Source organism: Abrus precatorius, unplaced genomic scaffold, assembly GCF_003935025.1.
Source record: "Abrus precatorius isolate BTA unplaced genomic scaffold, Abrus_2018 Scaffold2, whole genome shotgun sequence".
NCBI lineage: Eukaryota > Viridiplantae > Streptophyta > Magnoliopsida > Fabales > Fabaceae > Abrus > Abrus precatorius.
In genome coordinates, this window is record NW_020874362.1 from 2,515,573 (window position 1) to 2,535,998 (window position 20,426).

The 20,426-nt window shown below is 30.0% G+C and overlaps 2 protein-coding genes across 2 annotated transcripts; one reads left to right on the forward strand and one right to left on the reverse strand.

Annotated features, from left to right (window-relative positions):
- Positions 1–7,690: 7,690 nt before the first annotated feature.
- LOC113857683 lies at positions 7,691–10,266 on the reverse strand. The gene is made up of 4 exons (XM_027489805.1): positions 9,572–10,266; positions 8,857–9,199; positions 8,550–8,631; positions 7,691–8,126 (listed from the first exon to the last, which is right to left on the reverse strand). The coding sequence occupies exons 1-4, from the start codon at positions 10,197–10,199 to the stop codon at positions 7,920–7,922; spliced, it is 1,260 nt and encodes a 419-aa protein (XP_027345606.1). The 5' UTR covers positions 10,200–10,266; the 3' UTR covers positions 7,691–7,919.
- Positions 10,267–14,986: 4,720 nt separating this feature from the next.
- Positions 14,987–16,558, forward strand: LOC113857684 (CENP-B homolog protein 2-like). Its single transcript, XM_027489806.1, has one exon. The coding sequence runs from the start codon at positions 14,993–14,995 to the stop codon at positions 16,556–16,558; it is 1,566 nt and encodes a 521-aa protein (XP_027345607.1). The 5' UTR covers positions 14,987–14,992.
- The last annotated feature ends 3,868 nt before the right edge of the window (positions 16,559–20,426 follow it).

Here is a 20,426-nt window from a genome sequence, read left to right on the forward strand (position 1 = left end):
TGAAGGGTTAGTTAAGTTCCCATGACTCATTGAATTAATTTTTAAGAATTAGAATGAAATAGTTCCTATTCCTATGTTTACGGAACTGATTTCTATACTTCAAAATTAAACTGTAATAATGATATTGTAGGTTTTTTATTTTAAAAAATTATATTTATATAAATAAGTAACATTTTAAATGACCAGGATTCTTGAAGTCAATTAACTGATCTTGATTGTTTATTTAATAGGTTTAAGAATAATTTATGTCTTTTTTAATCTTATGTGTATTTTATATTTAAAAAATTAGTTTAATATTTCGTTCCTTATTGCAACAATAATTTTTAATTACTAGTTTTCAACAATAATTTTTAACAATAATCGATATGGATAAAATTGTTGTTTACTAGTTTTTGACAATAATTTTTAATTACCATTATATATTGCAAATATAATATTTCGTTCTCTAATTCAGTATCTTTTAAAGTGATTGTTTACTGTATATTAAAATGTTGTCATTTATATATTTCAAAAACAATTTTATAATTATTGACAAGAGAAATATAAAAAATCAAGAGCAATGTCTACACCTTAAATGTTGTCAATTTTATGTTATAGGAATGATTCTATAACTCTTCATAAGAAAATTATCAATGATAAAACAAACCATTGTCTATTTTATATTTTAAGAATAGTTTTACAGTTTTGACAATAAAATGTCCTTACTTTTAAAATCATTTCCTATTCTATATTTTATGAATGATTTTACAACCATTTACAAGTGAATTACCAATAGTTTAAAAATCTTGTCTATTATACAATTTGGAAACGATTTTACAACTATTAATAATCAACCACACCTTAAAAATTGTTATCTCATTTTTGTTTAAGATTTGATTTTTCCACTACTAATAAGAAAAGTGTTGTTTAAAATTAAAAAAAAAAAGTGAGTAATTACAAATATCAACAACAAATCTAATATAAATATTGGTTAGAAATTTGAAGATAAAAAGATTCTAGACATGACCAACTTACAGCATATTCAAAAATGAAAATGCAATATTAAAGACTAGCGGTCTTATCGAAGCACTTTACGTTTATAATTTTTAAAACTTATTTTAAAAATTGTTTTTGAAATTTGTTTTGCATTGTATTTCATTTAAAAATAAAATGTTATTAATGACTCTACTGAATGACAATTTTGACCCACTCCTTTTAAAAAATTGAAACTATCTTTAAATTGTTTTTATTTTCAAATTTTTAAATTTGTTAATTTTCTAAATGGTTAGTAAAATAGTCACTTATAAATAAATTGTATAGTTTCTCATTTTTTTTAAAAAATAAGCACTAAATAATTTGAAACTTTCTATGATAATTTATTTTTCTAAACTTTTTAAAAACCTTAGATGGTTGTTAATATAAGGTTTTCTATAGTTTTAGAAGTGTTTATTATTTTCTCTCATATTTATTCTTTGTAAATATCAAGTCTTTTAAAAATTTTAAAAATAATATAATAAGAGCTTGACTTTAAATAGAAATAAATTTCAAATGTTACATTTAGTTTTTTAATAGTTAATATAATAATTAATTTTTACAACTTATTTTTTTTGTATAATTTTCTTAAAAGATTTTAATAAGTAAAGTTAAATGAGTAGTCTTTCCTGTGTGCGCGCACACAATAGTTTCTTACCATGGTATTAAAATATCATAATATTTATAATAACATAAAGATATTTGATTATATACAAAATTTGTTTTAACTTCTGTCACTAAACTGTGTTATCCCATTTTGGCAAGAAGATGACTTTAAGCCAATTAGCTGAACGGAATCCAAATCTCTTCCTGTTGTAGCAAAAATTGGACGTCTAATTCTATTTTGTGCATTTCTAATGAGAGGGAGGAGAGGTAGGCTAAGTGTGGGAGTAGAAGGGCACTAAGCATGAGTGGAAATAAAGAGATCAAGTAGTATAAAGGTGAGGATAGAGGAAGAGATAGGTACGGGGTGAGGTGGAAAGAGGAAAAGGGAAGTTGGGTATGGGGTAAGGGTGGAGGGAAGATGGAAGAAAAAAGTTGGGTACAAGAGGAGGAGAAAGATTGAATATGGAGGTTGAAAAGAGAGTGATAGCAAAAAAAATTCAAGTGAATTTTTTTGTTTTTGCTTAAGCGAGCACATATTCACTTAAGCGAAAAAAGAACTTCTTAGAATCTATACCCACACGAAACACAAGAATGATTACTCACGTAACACAATGGAAACACAAGCAAGGTGAGAGAGTCTAGAGCTGTGAAATCGTGTAAAGAATTAAAAGTAAATTTTTGTACCCAAACTTCCATTTTTTAACAAAACATTCCTTGGCTAAAAACATAAAACTAAAAAATAACTACAATTACAACACACAAACTGAATTATATCCACAATATTCTCCTTAATTCAGTTCACTAAGCATCTTCATCCTAAGCAATTCTCTTATCTGCTTGAATCTTACTCCACTCAAGGGCTTGGTCATCACGTCTGCTTTCTGATCCAGAGAACAGCAATACTCCACCTCGAGTTTCCCTTCTCCTACTTGGTCTCTCAAGTAGTGATACTTAGTGGCTATGTGTTTTGTCTTGCCATAAGCTATGAGATGTTTGGCAAGATTGATTGCGGACTTGTTGTCAATCCATAACTTCACAGACTGCTCATATCTCAGCTTCAGCTCACCCAATAGATTCCTCATCCATGCTGCTTGACAAACTCCAAGAGATGTTGCCACATACTCAACTTCACAAGAAGATAAAGACAATGATTGTTGCTTCTTCGAGCTCTAGGAGACTAGTGAATTACAAAACACAAAAACATGTCCAGTTGTGCTCTTGCCATTATCAACATCACCACTCTAGCTTGAGTCAATAAATCTCACTATATTTGCTTCTGAACAGCAGCTTTTGTTTAGATAAAATACATCAAACTGCATAGTTCCTTGAACATATCTCAGAACACACTTGGATGCTTGCATGTGTGAGACTCTATGCTTTTCCATATACTTACTTATCAGCCCTACACCATAGCAGATGTCTGGCCTACTATTGTACAAATATCTTAATGATCCTACAATCTGCTTGTAAAAAGTAGGATCAACAAATCTCTCATTACATTCTTTCTTAAGTTTTGTACCAACCTTTACCGGTGAGAGAGTAGGATTGCAATTTGCTTGAACCTCTAGAGGATGCTCAAAGCATATTTCTTCTTGTGCATGAAAACACCCTGACCAGTTTATTTGAATTCCATACCAAGAAAGTGCGACAAATTCCTTAAATCTGTCATCTCAAATTCTGTCTTTATAGAATGCTTGAACCTGTCAATTTCCTCAAGGCTATTTCTTGTCACCAATAGGTCATCTACATAAAGACAAATTATCAGTAAGTGCTTCACAGACTTGGATCTTACATATACTTCATGCTTATTTCTGCATTTGGTGAACTTCTACTATGACAGAAAACCATCAATCCTCTTGTTCCAGATTCTAGGTCGTCTTAGTCCATACAAAACCTTTCTCAGCTTATATACTTTATCCTCTTCATTAACCATTTCAAAACTAGGAGGTTGGGATACATAAACTTCCTCATCAAACCAACTATTAAGAAAAACTCACTTGACAACCATCTAATGTAATGGCCATCTTTTGTAGCTTGTAGTTGTCACGATCAACCTTATTGTTTCTATCCTTGCAACAGGTGCAAAAACATCACTGAAGTTAATTCCTGCTTTCTGCAGAAATCTATTTGCCACTAATTTGGCTTTATATTTGACTGTCTCACCATTAGGCTTCTCTTTTGCCTTGTAAATCCATTTGACATTGATTGGCTTCTTCCCCTTTGACAAGGTGCAAAGTTGCAGGGTCTGATTCTTCTCAATAGCCGCTATCTCTTCTTTTGTAGCTTCTATCCATCTTGGCTCTTTAACTGTATCTTCAAATAGAATTGGTTTTGCTTCTGCCATCAAAGATAAATAGACCAACTCTCTATTAGCATCTTGAGTAAAATTACCCTTAATGTCAATATTGCCATCAGTGTATATCTCATATCCAGCAAGCCTATTTAAGACTTGCCTTGCTCTCTGAGGCCTATTGCTTGGCTTAGCTTCTGATCCTTTATGATGACCAGTGTGATCACCATTACCAACACCATGGTTCTTCTCTCCCTCAAAATTGATCCAAGCTGAAAGCTTCCTTGAATTAAAGTTAGAACTCCAATTCCAACCTCTCCCTTCATCAAACACCACATCACTACTTGTCATAATTTTCTTAGATATAAGATCATACAATTTTATGCTTTTGTGTAGTGATAACCAATCATGATCATTGGTTCTCCTTTGTCATCAAGCTTTCTTCTGAGCTAATCAGGGACATGATTGTAGCATAGGCAGCCAAAAACTTTAAAATGAGCTACACTAAGCTTATTACCTAACCATGCTTCTTCTGGTGTTATGTTCTATAATCTCTTGGCTAGACTTCTGTTTATGATATAAGCAGTAGTTGTTACTGTCTCATCTTAGAATCCCTTAGGAAGATCATACATTTTTAACATACATCTTGTCATGTTGAGTACTGTCTTATTCAACCTCTTTGCAGCTTCATTGTGTTGAAATGTGTAGGGAAGAGTTATTTCATGCACTATTCCTTCTTTTTCACAGAAAGCTTCAAATTTCCTAGAGGTGTACTCTCCACCATCATCTGTCCTTAAATTTTGAATACCCCTCTTTTTTTCCTTATCAACAACAGCTTTAAATTTCTTAAACATGTCTAAGACATTACTTTTCCTTTTGAGCAAAAATAACCATATTTTCCTAGTGAAATCATCTAGGAAGGAAACAAAGTATAGGTTACTTCCTAGGGATGTCACTTCAAATGGTCCACACACATCTAAGTAGATCATATCCAGAGCTGCAACTGATATGGTTGGGATAGTGTGTTTGAATGACTTCCTAGTCTATTTTGAAATACAACATTATTTACAAATACTGATAGGTTTCTGAATCTTTGGCAATCCAGTAACCATTATCTCTAAACTTAACAGACCTAGGTTGTTGAAGCTTAAATGCCCATATTTGTGGTGCTATAACCAACTCTCATTCTCTACTATTGCTAACATACATTGTTGCTCATTATAAACTTGTGTGTCAATCTTGAAGGTCCTATTCTTGGATAGAAGAGCCTTCAAGATCAACCTGCCTGAGCCACCATAGATCTTTAGCACGTTTTCCTTCATAGTCATCTTGTAACCTTTCTGTAGCAACTGACCTAAATGAGAAGGTTATTCTTTATATTTGGCACACAAAGAACATCAAAGATACATGATGTCTTCCTATCCTTTCTTTGAATCAGTACCTTTCTCATTCCTTCTTCTCTTAACACATTGTCACTTGCAAACCTTAACTTGCTCTTGGCAATTATAACATTGTACATTCTTTTCATTGAACTTTTTCTTATCATTGCATTTCTGTTGATCTTTTCTTTCACTATAATCAAGTGTTGCCTAGTCAGAATCTTCATCTGGTTTACCTTCTATTTCTTTCTTGTTCTTCCACTTCCCTTGCTTCTTTTTACCTTTTCCACCATTCTTCTTGTTGTTCAAAGCCAACAAAGCTTGCTCAGCAACTTTCTCACCATATCTTTCATTCAATCTTTGCTGGTAAGCCTTAAGAGATCCTTGTAACTCTTCTAACCACATTTCCTCCAGATTCTTTGACTCTTCTATAGTCACTACTATATGATCAAACTTTGAGGTTAAGGTTATGAGAACTTTCTCAATCACCTGCTGATCACTTAACTTCTCACCACACAATGTCATCTAATTCATGATGGTTTGAACATGACCAAGGTATTCTATAACACCTTCTTGATCATTCATCTGCAGCAATTCATACTGCCTTCACATGGTTTGCAACCTCACCTTCTTTAGCTTGTCTAATCTGACATATGATTTCTCAAGAAAATCTCACACTTTTTTGGCTGAAGTAGTAGCTAAAATTTTCTCGAAATTTGTTGTATCTACACACTAGTGAATCAAGAAAAGGGCTTTGCAATTGCATTTCTTGGTTTCCCAAAAGACATTCTTCTGAGCTTCTAAAGCATTCTTCTTCAATTCTTGCACTCTACCTTGAACAATCTCAAGCACATCCTACATCCTAGAAATTACCTTCATCTGAATGCACCACCTATCATAATTCTTACCATCAAAGATTGGCAAATGTTCAAAGAACTTGTTTCTATTCATGATCTCTTCTTGCAAACTTAACTCCTAGGAACTTGAACCTAGAGCTCTGATACCATTGTTAGAATCTATACACACGAAACACAAGAATGATTGCTCATATAACATAATGGAAACACACATGCGAGGTGTGAGAGAGAGAGTCTAGAGCTGAGAAATCGTGGAAAGAATTAAAAGTAAATTTTTGTACCTAAACTTCCATTTTTTAACAAACACAATTACAACACAAAAATGGAATTATATCCACAATATACCACTGTTAGGGGTAGGGTTTTTAGCAGAGAACCTCACAGGAGGTAGGACATCATAATACAATCCCAAAATCTTAAGGTAATGGGTTCATGTGTCCATCTCCTTATGGACTCCTAACTTGCCCATATCTCATTTTATGTTAGACTAACACTTGACTCCAACACTCTCCCTCAAGTGTGAATCTATCTATTTCATATCGACTCCCTCCATAGCGAAAGTTTTCTCCATCACAAGTATCTATGGTATACATCAGAGCAACCCTTGCTCTCTTCCACATGGTACGGGCTCCACACTCTCCTCACATGGGTGCCACTAGCTCTTTGGCTAGGGCTTATCTAGTGTCATTGTTTCCTCTACGATGCACTCTCAGACTGATGACCATAGGTGCCACATTGTCGACTCTTTCTGTCGCGGCTCATCTACCCGTCTAAGCCGGTCACCTAGATTGACCGAGCTTTGATATCACTATTGGGAGTAGGTTTTTAGGTAGGAACTTCATAAGGGGTAGGATACAATAATACAATCCCAAAACTTTAAGGCAATAGGTATATAAGTCCATCTCCTTATAGATACCTAACTTATCCATATCTCATTCCATGTGAGACCAATTCACACTTGACTTCAAAAGAATTGACGTCCAATTTCCACTATAACGGGAGGGAATTTGAAACTCTTATGCTCCCAAGCTAAGATACTAGCCATTGTTTACAGTAGTTAAAGAACTAAATATATATATAAAAAAAGTTATGTAACTTCTATAATTTTAAATGTCTCAACATAATTTTTTACTTTGATGTTGCTGTCACGTAACATTATGTTGTGATTGTCAAGATGAACTCCAATGGCGATATATATATATATATATATATATATAAAAAAGAGGCTGCACAAATTCATTCTGCTGAAACTTAGATATATTATTTAATTTGGATTTATATATGATTTAAATTATTTAATTTCTTAGCAACTTGTTCCTGCAGGTTGCCATAGATTCAGCCACACCTCTTGATGATCTATGGTCCAGCGGGAATTTGATGTTGAATAGCATGGATTCTTTCGGAGGATTTGGTGGAAGATCATTAACTAGTTTACAAGAGCGAAACAGAATTGATAATCAGAGGAAGATATGTCTTCTCCCCAGCATATTGAACTTAAGAGAAAATAAACACATTTCCAAAGAATTGTGCCTCAATCACCAGCCGTGAGTACAAAGCGTGTCCAACAAAATATTCTTATTAAAAAAGAACAATGTGAAAAAAAGTGAGAATAAACAAGGAAAGATCGTCCTAATAAATCGTGTTGCATTATATACATTTAACACATACCTAAGTGGCTAGCTGCAAATAATGATGTAAGGCTTTCTAACACAACGTGTCAATTACATCAAATGACATTAAGACCTAAATGACTTGAGGGATTGTACAAGGGATGGATTACTGAGTATGTGCATGGCTGCTGAAGCAGCTGATTGGAGACCATATCAGAGCATATTTGGATAATGAAAATGCTCTGCACTTGGAAACCTGATGGCCCTGTCGTACAGGTGTTATGTTTCTCATATTTTCTGCTTTCAACTGTGCCCTTCTCAGCTTGTTTAGAATCTTATCCATTGATGATGATCTCTTCTTTTCCAATTTCATCTGTGTCAAATATTATCAAGGTCAGGAAAGAGATTGCAAATTCTTTAATATCTTGCTTTTAACCATGATATTATGAATACGAATTTTTGTTAGAATCGAGACAAACATTGTATGTGAAAGTTCAATATATAAATTTTGATGAAAAAAAAACGAGTAACAAATCAAACTAGTTCCTAAACAGTCAATTTAATCCTTAAATATAAAATATCATTTTATTCCTTAGAATTCTTAAAGGAAGATCATTTAGTCCCTAAAGTAAAAAATAATAATAATCATTTTGGTCCTTGAACAAATAAGAACTAAATTGACTTATGTTAAACAAAATCATAGACTAAAATGACAATTTTATAATTTTAAGTATTAAATTAACTATTACTTATAATGTTAAAGACTATTTCAGTGTATTACTAATAAAAAAAAAACCTCAAGTTTTCGTATTGCAGCTTCAGCCTTTGCTTTCTGCAAATTTTCCCACGCAATGATTTTGGCTTCCTCTCTCTGTAACCTGCGCCAAAACACAAGCTCCTAGATAAATGCATGAGTAAAACACTAGCATTATATGCATTTTGCTTTCTGAATGAATATCACGGAGATCCCACGACAATCTAAGGAACTGAAAAGCATTCATTTGCAGCCTCCAAACTGATTCTATATCTAGAAATTGTTCTGCTGCAATCCTTAAGCCAAGGAACCAAAAGTACTAATGTAACCCGAGTTTTAAACAACATACTTGGAAGTGTCCAAGGTTGACTCATTAATATCCCAACACGATGCTTGGGCTTGTGCACTAATCTCTCTCAACTCTTTGCTGTGCAGTGAGTCCTTTTTGGTCAATTTGGTTGCGTGCCTCTTGGACCACTTGATGATAGTAGCTTCACTGTCAACCTGCACATCTCTGACCTCTAATTTGGTAGAAATGCAATCTTGTTGACCTATGATCGAAGTGGCACAAGATTTTGGAGATGAATGTGCATCATTCTCTGTTTCCTCAGGACTCATTTGGGTACCTCTATCACATCTCAAGGATTGACATATTACATTGTCCTCATTCATCGTTCCATCATGTTTCTCATCTGTAAATTAAAATAAAAATGAAATCATTTTATACATGTAGATTCTCGAATGTTGTCAACATATAGTAGTGTATGGATTATACAGTTTTGTCCTCACTGTCAGGGATATTGTCAAATTGAATTAGGGAATGACTAAACAATGCTCACAATTTACAAAATTCATTGATGTTGGTCAATGTTTAGCTGAATACAACAAAAGTGCGCATTAATTGCCCCCTGAAATCTAGTCACAAACAGTAGCTATCGCGTGTCAGAAACAGTTTCTACTTATGCTAATCAAGTGATTGCATATCCAACGTCTTACACTAGGAATATATAATGAAAATTTTAATTAGGATACCTGTAAACCCGGGCAGCATATATTATATTTACCTTGAGAGGTAGGGGATAATGTGCCACACGTGGGTGCAGTGGACATTGCTGAATGCACTGCACCATTTTCATTGAGCACAGGACTAGAACATTGTATTCCATTGTCAATGTCATAACTAAAAACAGCACTATCACGAGGGTCATAATGGTGGACAGAAACAGCAACCGGTGCCAACACCCCTGTTGAAAAGGGAGAACCCACCATCAAGTTTCTCACAATCAAGCCTTGGCGTAGTGGAACAGCAGGTGAATAATTCGAGTAGAAAGCAGCAACTCCAGGAGGCACAATTGGGCCACTAATTGATTTGGGTCTGCGTTGAAGCTGTGCATGTGAGCTTCTGCTTTCAGCATAGGGTGAAACTGGGCTACAAATCCACCTCTCAGCTTCATCCCATTTTGAAGGCATGGTTCTTCCACGACTAAATAATGGTGTCAAACCAGCCATACTGTGCCTGCTGCTGATACTTATGCTGCTTGTAGGCTTTGAAATTCTCTCGGAGCTCCACCCCTTTTGGTTCCCAAGGCTTCTATCTCTATAATATGGTGCCCCTGGACTTGGGAAAGAACCCAAGTTCTGGGATGAAGAAGAGCTCTTCTTCATGACACCGAGTGAGTTAGAGAGTTCCATCTTGTTGTCAAGCCACTCAAGTCTAGAAGCAAGAACAGAATTTTGCTACCAAAATAGAAAGCTGAACATGTTTTTGGCCTATCTATGTTTCACTTTAACGTGAGGTTGATATCTCAATGTACTTAAATCTGATGAGATTCGATGTACCCAATGTTAGATTTTGACCAGTCATACCTCATGAATGACTCATGCACTCTGAAAAGTTACAACAAAGAAAAGAGGGTAACAAACATAAATTAGTATGTGACAACAAAAGTTGAAACTAGAAAATCAGAAGCTACTAATTTTATCGCTAGGCATAAGGTATGGTGTTACGGGTCATTGTCTAGTGACTGTGATGTTTAATCGGTTTCTAGTAACGTTTTATGCTCGGATCGGCATTCCTGGAATCTGGACACGTTGTTAAGCTGTGAGAGGAGACACATCACGTTAGTGCAAGCCCATTTAACTAACCAATTTTCTTAGGACAAGAACGGTTCATTGAGTTTCAAATAATGAGAGTGAGGAGGGTGGGTTTAGAGGGAGCAGGACGTGGACATGAGGCGTGAGACATTTTGTAGACTTTCAAGAAACCCATCCTCGCACTTGTCATTTCCAAACGCCTCTCACATGCAGTGGACCGCTACCTATGACTTTCACATGATTAAAGGGGGTATTTAGTTTCGATTTGAATTACATTTCCGCTCACATTTATGGGTTTCTTATAAAAATTAAATTTGCTGTAAGATTTAATTTATCTTTTTGGTTTTTTTATGATTTATAATCATTTCAAATTGCACTCATATTTGTTTTATTGTTCAAATGGAATAATTTTTATAAATTCACTTTAAATTTCTATAATGAGGAACAAGTTTATTAATTTATCAAAAACATTTTGTACACAAGATATTATTAATTTAAAATTATAAGAACTGTGTAAATTTTATTTTTCATAACAAGTTTTATTAACATTTTAATATTTTTAATCAATAACTAAAAAATAATAAGATAATATATACACTCATTTTCTAAAATGATCTCATCGTGGTGACCTTTACTAGCACGTCAAATTCAAATGTTATTGACTTGTTGATGCGAATTAGCATGTTTGGATAAGTATGGGTAAAGTGACATTGCAAATTATTGATACTATTAACATGTTTGGTGATCGAAAAAAAATAATTGGATAAATTATTAATTTATTTTAATCTATTGTTCAGTGAATCAATAAGATCGGTTAAACTTGTCATATTTACTAGTTTTTAATAATTCATACACTTAAAATTATTTTAAAAACAAAGTGATTGAATATTGTCATTGTAAATTAGTCTTATCATAACAAATATTATTATCATCAATATGATAAGTCACTATCTTGTGCATATTATGATTAATGTAATTATTGTCACTACTATTATCGATATCAAATGAGTTTTAATTTTAAGTGATGAAATGTGAAGGATAGTTATTGTAAAAACACTTCTGCACTTGAGTCAATTTAATCTCTGTCAAAGGTTGAAAGGTAAGGATGCGAGTGAGATGTATTTTGTGTGACAGGAATTATCCTCTGTTATTACCTCACTCAATTTTCCCTAAAAATGATTTAATTTTTGGTAATTTTTACTGGCACTCGAAATATTGTAGAAACGAGCATAACAAGCATGTTTTCGTGGGAATTTGACTTTTAAAAGAGGTCAACATATAATTGTGACCAAGTTTTCCTCTGACCTTATCTTCAATTGCACTAATGTATAAAATAATGTCAGGAATCGGTTATTTGAAAAAAGAGTTTTAGAAAAGAAGGAAAAAAAAAGGGATAAATTTTATATTTTAAATAAATATATGTAAAATTAATATTTATTTAAAATAAAAGACATAAATTAATATGTTAACATAAATTTAAAGACTAATCCCATAACATTAATTTATGCTTTATTTATAAATACTTTTAATTACTGTGGCCTCTCAAAAAAGAATTAATCGCCATCTTCAGTAGAGAAATATCTTTGTTCATCTTAGCTGAGACACCTTAAGATGATTTCTTTTAAATATTTTAGGAATGTATGGATATAAAAATGATTAAAAAAAGCAAGAGATAAAAGTAAATGAATAAAGTGCCATGTATAATATCTATTTTTAATGGTTTAAACAATGAGATTGCCCCTTAAATTTTGCTCTTATTGTTTCCTTTGTGATGCCTTTTGTTTTGACATTTAACCAAGGTGGATATCCCTACGTTTAAAGCCAAGAAAGAGGTAGTAATAATGAAATAAAATTGGTAGTATAAAAATTAAACATGAAAAGTGACGTAACAAGTATATATCACTGTCCTTTTGATTTCTCTCAGTTTTTTTATTTTTTATTTTTTATTTTTTATTTTATTATTTAAACCAATTATATTGAGAAACGAAGTTAAGTATTCATTGAATCCGTGCAAAATATTTTCAAACTATTTAGCACTTCTGATAATGAAAAGAAGGTTGATGATTTATTGACTGAGTTGGATGCTACAAACAGGAGTGTCAAATTGGGCTGTTGAGGTTCATCCATCAAAATACAGGTTAGTAACGGATTGATACATGCTACTGTTGAACTTATTTTTAAAATTAAAATATAATTATTTATTAATTAAATATCAATTTTTATTAATATAATATTTTTTATGTTTTTATTCTTTTTTGTAATTTTTATGTTCATATAAATTTTAAGTGAATCAACTTATTAATCTGCTGGTCTGCTAACCTATTTTATTTTATTTTACTCATTATTCCACCAATCCATCCTTTAATAAGTATGACTATAAAAATTAGCACGATTCAAGATATAGATATAGAGTGGGACAGACTAACATGTTTTATGGCAAATTTTTAACAAAAAGAGGTGAGTTGGTCTACATTGACATCTCTAGTTGCTAAAAACAAATGAGATGAGAAAGTAACTTAAATTTTTTACACAAAGAGGTGAATTAGTAAACTTTGACATATAGCACACTAGTACATGCTTGCTTGGTTTCAATTTCAAAATAATTTTACTTAAATTTTTTTAAATTTTAAAAAATTTATTTTAATTTTTTATTTTGAAATAAAAAACAAATATTCACTTTAATTTATCTTACAGTATACAAAATAATTATTATTATCATTGTACTCATCTATTTTTATTACTACCATCGTCAATCACTATTAGTATAATTATCATTCGTTTCATTATAATAGTTATTATGTCTATAATTGTTAAATTTTTATTATAAATATTAATAAATTATTAATTAAGTTTAGTTTGAAAAGTAAGAAATAAATTTTTGTATATTATATTTAAGATTTAATGTTAAAATTTAAAATTAGTTTTATATTTTAAATATTTAAAAACTAAAAATAATGAATTGTGTCGAATAAAATTTTAATTTTTCTTTTTCATCATTGATTTTAATGTTCTTTAATGTAATTACTTCTACTTTTGTTTTCATTTGTTAAACTTTCAATTTATAATTTTCTTTTTTACCCTTAAGATGACCCAATCTTTAGGTATTTTTAAAGTAAAATAATTTTTACAGTTTCAGATTTAACTTCATTTTTTATCATGTTTTCAATTTGTAATTTATTTTTTTTACCCTTAAGATGACCCAATCTTTAAGTATTTTTAAGGTAAAATAATTTTTACAGTTTCAGATTTAACTTCACTTTTTATCATGATTTTTCTTCTTTTTTTCTTTCTCTCTTTGACACTTCTTCCACTCAACTTTATTGGTGTTGTGCTTTGCAATTGGAGTTACATGACAAAACCTTACTTTTTTTCCCTTTCTTTGTTCGTCCACTAAAGTCACTTATCTTTAATGACTTCTCAAACAAAACTCACATCCTTTTTTCTCTCTATTCTATCTTTTTATAGTCCTGCCTTTGTTATGTTCTTCTAAAAAATTCACTTTCTTTTTTTTCTTTATGCCTTTTGTTGATAATTATTTATATGTTATTTATAGTATATATATATATATATATATATATATATATATATATATATATCCATATAAAAACTTTAAAATAGTGATTATCTAGCTATGCAATATGCATTATCCTACTATAACTTTTTGAGAGTCATATGCTATGCGATATTATCTGTATTAACAACTATGGTTAGAACTTTAAAGTAAAAGAAATAAAAGTAAACAGTAATAGTGAACTAGGTTTAATAATATTAATAGAAACTTTATTCAATATTTTTTTTTTTTGTAAATATCTTGCTTGAAATTCTAATCCTCGTGAATTGTTGGTTAGATCCTTAACCAATAGAGTGACTTTTGCGGTCTATAATTGTCCCAATTTTCTTTCTTTAGCTTAGTCAAGCAAAAAAGGTTAAGAAGAATCTCTTTAGTGATTCTCTTGTGTCACTCTTTAAATCATTTCTATTGGTATTTTTACTTTTTTTTTAGAAGTTCTTGTAACTTAAGAATCGGTATACAATAGAAACTCTTTAAATTAATAATATCAAGATCGAAGAAATTTATTAATTTAAAAAGTTATTAATTTATCGATAAATTAATAATTATTAATTTAAAGAGTTTTTAAGTAATTATATTGTACATACCAAACAAAAAGGCAAATTAATCTATGCCTCTTAGAATTACGTTGCAGCGAACCTTGGGACTCAACGTATAGTGAATTAGTAACTACACTACATATGTATTGGAAATCAATAATGACTTTTGAAGTACAGTAGATGTAAACAAGAGGAACAAATGTGTTTAATGTATTCTTAAGCAAGTTTGGCATATATAAATTACATGAATGTGTTAGAGTATTCAAACCATATCTCACAAGATGGCTTCTCATCTAAAAGGTGTTGCAAAATCAACTATGTCAGATCAAATACGTAAGGAGTTGTGTGAGTATAAGAGAGATAATCCTGCAAGCACACAAAAAGACTTGCAGAGATGGCTTGAGGGAAAATTTCAGTTGAAAGTTAGTCAAGGAACAATATCAAACACACTTAAGCGGTCAGATGACTATCTCTTTGCTAAAATAGAAAAGGGAAGAGCAGAGATCAAAAGACACAAACCAGCAAAATATCCTGACATGGAGAAGGTTGTTTATGAGTGGTTTCTCCAGCATCAAGAACGTGTGAATATCACAGGAGAATTAATTTTGCAGAAAGCAAGAGATACAATGAAACTCGTGTACCCTCATGATGATTCAGATTTTAACTTCTCTATAGGATGGCTTGGGAAATTCAAGCACCGACATGGCATAAAGTCATTTCGTCGTTTTGGCGAGAGTGGGTCTGTTGATATACAAGACATGGAGCAGAAATTGGTATCGATTCGGGAGAAAATTGATCAGTTCCCTATGAAAGATATTTTCAATATGGATGAAACTGGGTTGTTTTATAGGCTACAAGCTGATCATTCACTGGCAACAAAACAACTTGAAGGAAGAAAACAAGATAAAAAAAGACTGACGGTAGTTATTTGTTGCAATGAAGATGACTCTAAAAAAATTCCTCTATGGATTATTGGGAAATATGCAAAGTCTCGTTGCTTCAAGAATGTCAACATGAATAGCTTGAATTGTCAGTATCGAGCTAACAAAAAAGCATGGATGACTAGTGTGCTTTTTGATGAATATGTTCGTTCATTTGACCAAATGATGCATGGTAGAAGAGTTCTACTTGTGGTGGATAATTGTCCAACACATCCAAGAAATATTGAAGGGCTAAGAAACGTTGAGTTGTTCTTCTTGCCACCCAACATGACATCAAAGATTCAACCTTGCGATGCTGGGATAATAAGAGCTTTCAAGATGCATTACTGTAGAAGGTTTTACCGTAAAATATTGGAAGGTTATGAGGTGGGACAATCTGATCCAGGGAAGATAAATGTCCTTGATGCTATCAATTTGGCAATCCCAGCTTGGACGATAGATGTTCAAAAAGAAACAATAGCGAATTGCTTCCGACACTATAAAATTCGTTCAGATAGTGACGTTGCAAAAAATTTGGATGAATCCACTTTTGATGAAGAAACTCAAGACCTCGAGACTATGATCAATCAATGTGGCTATCGTAATAAGATGAATATCGACAATCTAATGAACTACCCAGGTGAAAATGAAGCATGTTCGGAGGTTCAGAGTTTAGAAGATATTGTGGGTACTATCATTGAGAACAATGCAGAGGATGACGACGAAGATGATACAGTGTCTTTGGAGCCTGTTACGCGAAAGGAAGCACTTATGGCGTCGAACACTCTTCACAACTTTATGATACAATACAAAAATACAACACCTGAGCTATTGGATGCAATAAGAAAAGTTAGAGATGAGCTCCAAATAGACTTGAACTTTAAAGGAAAACAGACAACTATTGAATCATATTTCAATAGAGTGTAATATATTTTTTTCAGTTTCTATGAATTATTAATTTATGATTTTCTTGGGACCGAAAATTATAAAGGGATCTCCCGAAAAATTATTATCTTATTATTTTATCGAGTTTTTCAATTTTTTATATTGGCTCAAGTCGGGACCGGATAAATTTATTATTTTAGAAAGTTTATTAATTTATCGAGTATTAATTTAAAGAGTTTCTACTGTATTTACTCTAGTTCTAGAATTGCTATACTTTCTAAAATGGATAGTTATCCTTAAGTCTATCATCTTTTTATGGGTAAGAGTGTAATGAAGGATAAGAGTTGTGATAATATGAATTTCATGACAATTTCCAAGGAGATGATGAAGACATAAACAATACTATTTTTTTAAAAGAAACTTTATATATTGTTGTTAGAGTTGCTTATTAATTAAATTAAAATTTATTTTAATATTATTATTGTTGTTTATCAATTAAAATTTTAAATTTGATTAGTGAACAATACTTAAATAATTTTATTTTTTTAATTTATGCAATATTACATTACACATAATAAAAATTAATAAATAATGATTCTTATAAATATATAGAACTTAATAATAATATAATATTAAATTGAGTTAATATATATTTTTTATAAAAATTTATTGTATATAAATTTTTATTAGGTGTAATGTTTCAATGGTAAAAACTATAAACAATATGGTATCTTTATCTTCCTAATTTTGAATGATATCATGCATATTATTCCTCCTGATTAAATCAACAAAAATTTATAATGAGAAAATAAAAAATAAAAAGAACAAAGTTAGAGCAAAAAAGAATTTCAATTTTATTTCACACACTTAATATAAATGAGATGTCTTATTTATATGTCTAAATCTGTAATTTAAGAGTCTCATTCCTTTAAGGATAAATTAAATAAATAGTTACAATCTCTTAAATTTCAAGAAATATAACATGGTTGGAAAATGAACAGCTACTTATAATAATTCATAGCCTTATCCTTTAATATGCTATTAGATATTGTCTCATTAAAAATTTTGCTAGGAAAACTCAATTAGACAAAACTATGACAAAGAAAAAAGAGTGCAAAATGTATTTAATTCTCCTCCTTATATGGACAATCATTTCTAAGATGATGAAACTCAATCTTGTGAACTAATTGGTTAAAAGTTTAATTTGACAGTGACATTGTAAAAATATTTGTTAGATTTTTGCATGAACAAACATGTTGATTATTTATATCGTCATTATTTTGAAGATCATCGATAAAAAAGAATTTTAGAGAAATATATTTTGTTTTATCTCTCTTAATGTATCTTCCTTTCAATTGAGTTATATATGTAACATTAGTTTCACATATAATTTTTCTCGTAAATAAACCACAAATATCTCGCACATGTTGAATCATATATTTCAACTAGATGTATTCTCAAATTTCCTCACGTAATGGTAAAATTTTTCCATGATTAGATAATATAGTCATTATACCTTATTAAATAGATCACCATGAAATGATTGCACCATAACATATAAACGAATAAGATGTTTGTGATCTACCATTAAGGGTCAAACAAATAACTTGTGTTTTCATAATCAAGTAAGTTAGACTTAGATACATTTGGCTAAAATAAACTCAAAATTTCATATTTGCCAATAAGTTAACACATATTATATCGGGTCGTGTATGACAAGTAAGATATATTGGTGTTTCAATATATGGTACTTTAGGACTAAATAGTTCTTCATCATTCTCTTGAGGTTTGAAAAAATATTTGTTTACATTTAATGACCTTATAACTATTGAAGTACACATTAGATGTGATTTATCCATATAAAATTGTTTTAATACCTTAGTTATATAAGCTTTTTGATGCATAAAAATTTCATTCTTTACATATTCAATTTGTAACCCATGACAAAACTATTTCTAAGTTCCATCGTCTCAAATTCTTTCTTTAAATAACTTATTATTTTTTAAATCTCTTTGAGAATTATTCTGATATTTAAATTATCAATATAAAAACAATTATAATAAAGGCATTGTCAAATTATTTTATAAAAATGCATGGATAAATGAGATTATTTTTATATACTTCCTTTAACAAATATTCGTAAAGACAATTATATCACATGCATTAAGATTGCTTCAATTCATAAAGTGGTATATTCAACTTGATGGAATAATCTTTTCTAGCATTTAAATTATATACTTTTAGTAAATTAAAACCTTTGAAGAGTTTCATATAAATATTATTATCAAGTGAGTCATACAATTAGATTGTAACAACCTCCATTAAACACAAATCAAGCCCTATTGTGAAACTTAGTAAGCATTGACATAATTTCATCTTTTGTATTTTTGTTTTTACACAAAAATTCATTTGTATCAAACTGACTTTATATATTTAGGTATACTAATTATGGGCCCAAAAAGTTGGTTGACATATTTACATTTTTTCATTTTTGTCAATCACTTTGTTGACTATATTCATTTATTGATTTTGGTTCATGATCTTCTACATTATTTATTATATCCAATGCTACATTAAACGAAAAATCATTGTCAATATTGAATTCATTTTGGTTTTATTGTATTATATTCAAGACATAATTTATTGATATTTCTTTATTTCATAATTTTTAGGTACTTATGATTTGTTAGAAATTGAAATATTAATTATGTTTTAGAAGAGTCTTTACATTCTTGATATAATTATCTTCTTTCTTTTTTTTTTTCAAGAATTTTTATCTTTGGAACTGAAAAGTCTACTACATTTCATATGCTTTTTAAACTCATTTGCGATATCAATTTTTGTGATATAAATATATTTTACTTTTTCTTCATTTGTTATTTTATTATGGTATCGGATATCCTTGAAACTTAATAAATTTTTACGAAACTTAGTAGAGTATAATATAATTTTATTTCACTAAGCAACAATTTATTAACTCTAATAGAATTTTTAATAATCTTTGTACTATCAAATATAGCATATTAGTATGACTATTATATATCAAATTAATATAAAATTATAATAGACAAATAAAAAAAATTAAGAGAATAAAATTAGAGATAATCTCAATTTCATTTCACACATTTAATATAAATAATATATTTATTTATATGCTTAAATCTACAACTCAAGAGTTTTATTTATTTAAAGATAAATTAAACAAATGGTTACAAGATCTAAAATTTCTAGAAATATGAGAATGTAGAAAAATAAATATCCACTCATAATAATTCATAACATATCAATATTTTTTTATTAAATATACAAAATAAAGACTCATTTTTAAATCATTAATTGTTAATTTTTTTTTAATCATCAGTGAGCTACTTCCCTTTTACCTATAAAAGTAAAAATATTTATTTATTTAATATATAATATACTAATTTGACCATTTAACACTAAAAATATTTGGAGGAAACATCTTCTCCGATGTCCTACCTTAATTTTTTGAAGGCCTCTTAACTGTTTTCGTTGCTTTGGATGGTCGTAATTTAGGTTTCTTTTAAGACTTTCTTCTTAAAAATAATAAGGGTCAATTGTTTTTAAAATAAAATATAGACGAATAAAAAGAATTTAAAAAACACTTTTACACATTTTTAAAACAAAAATTAGCTGTAATTTTATGAGTGTTGATTACATATTAAAATAAACGTTTTACCTCAATAATATATAATAACATTAAATACAATTTTTTATTAAAATGAATTTAATTTTAATTGATCAACAACAGTTATAAAATAATACATAAATTTTATTATTCTTTTAATGCATTTTTAGTCATAAACTTAACGTTTTATTAAAAATTACATCAGTTTTATTTTTATTTAATACTTTTTTTATATCTTAGTAATTTTTAACAATTTTTAGT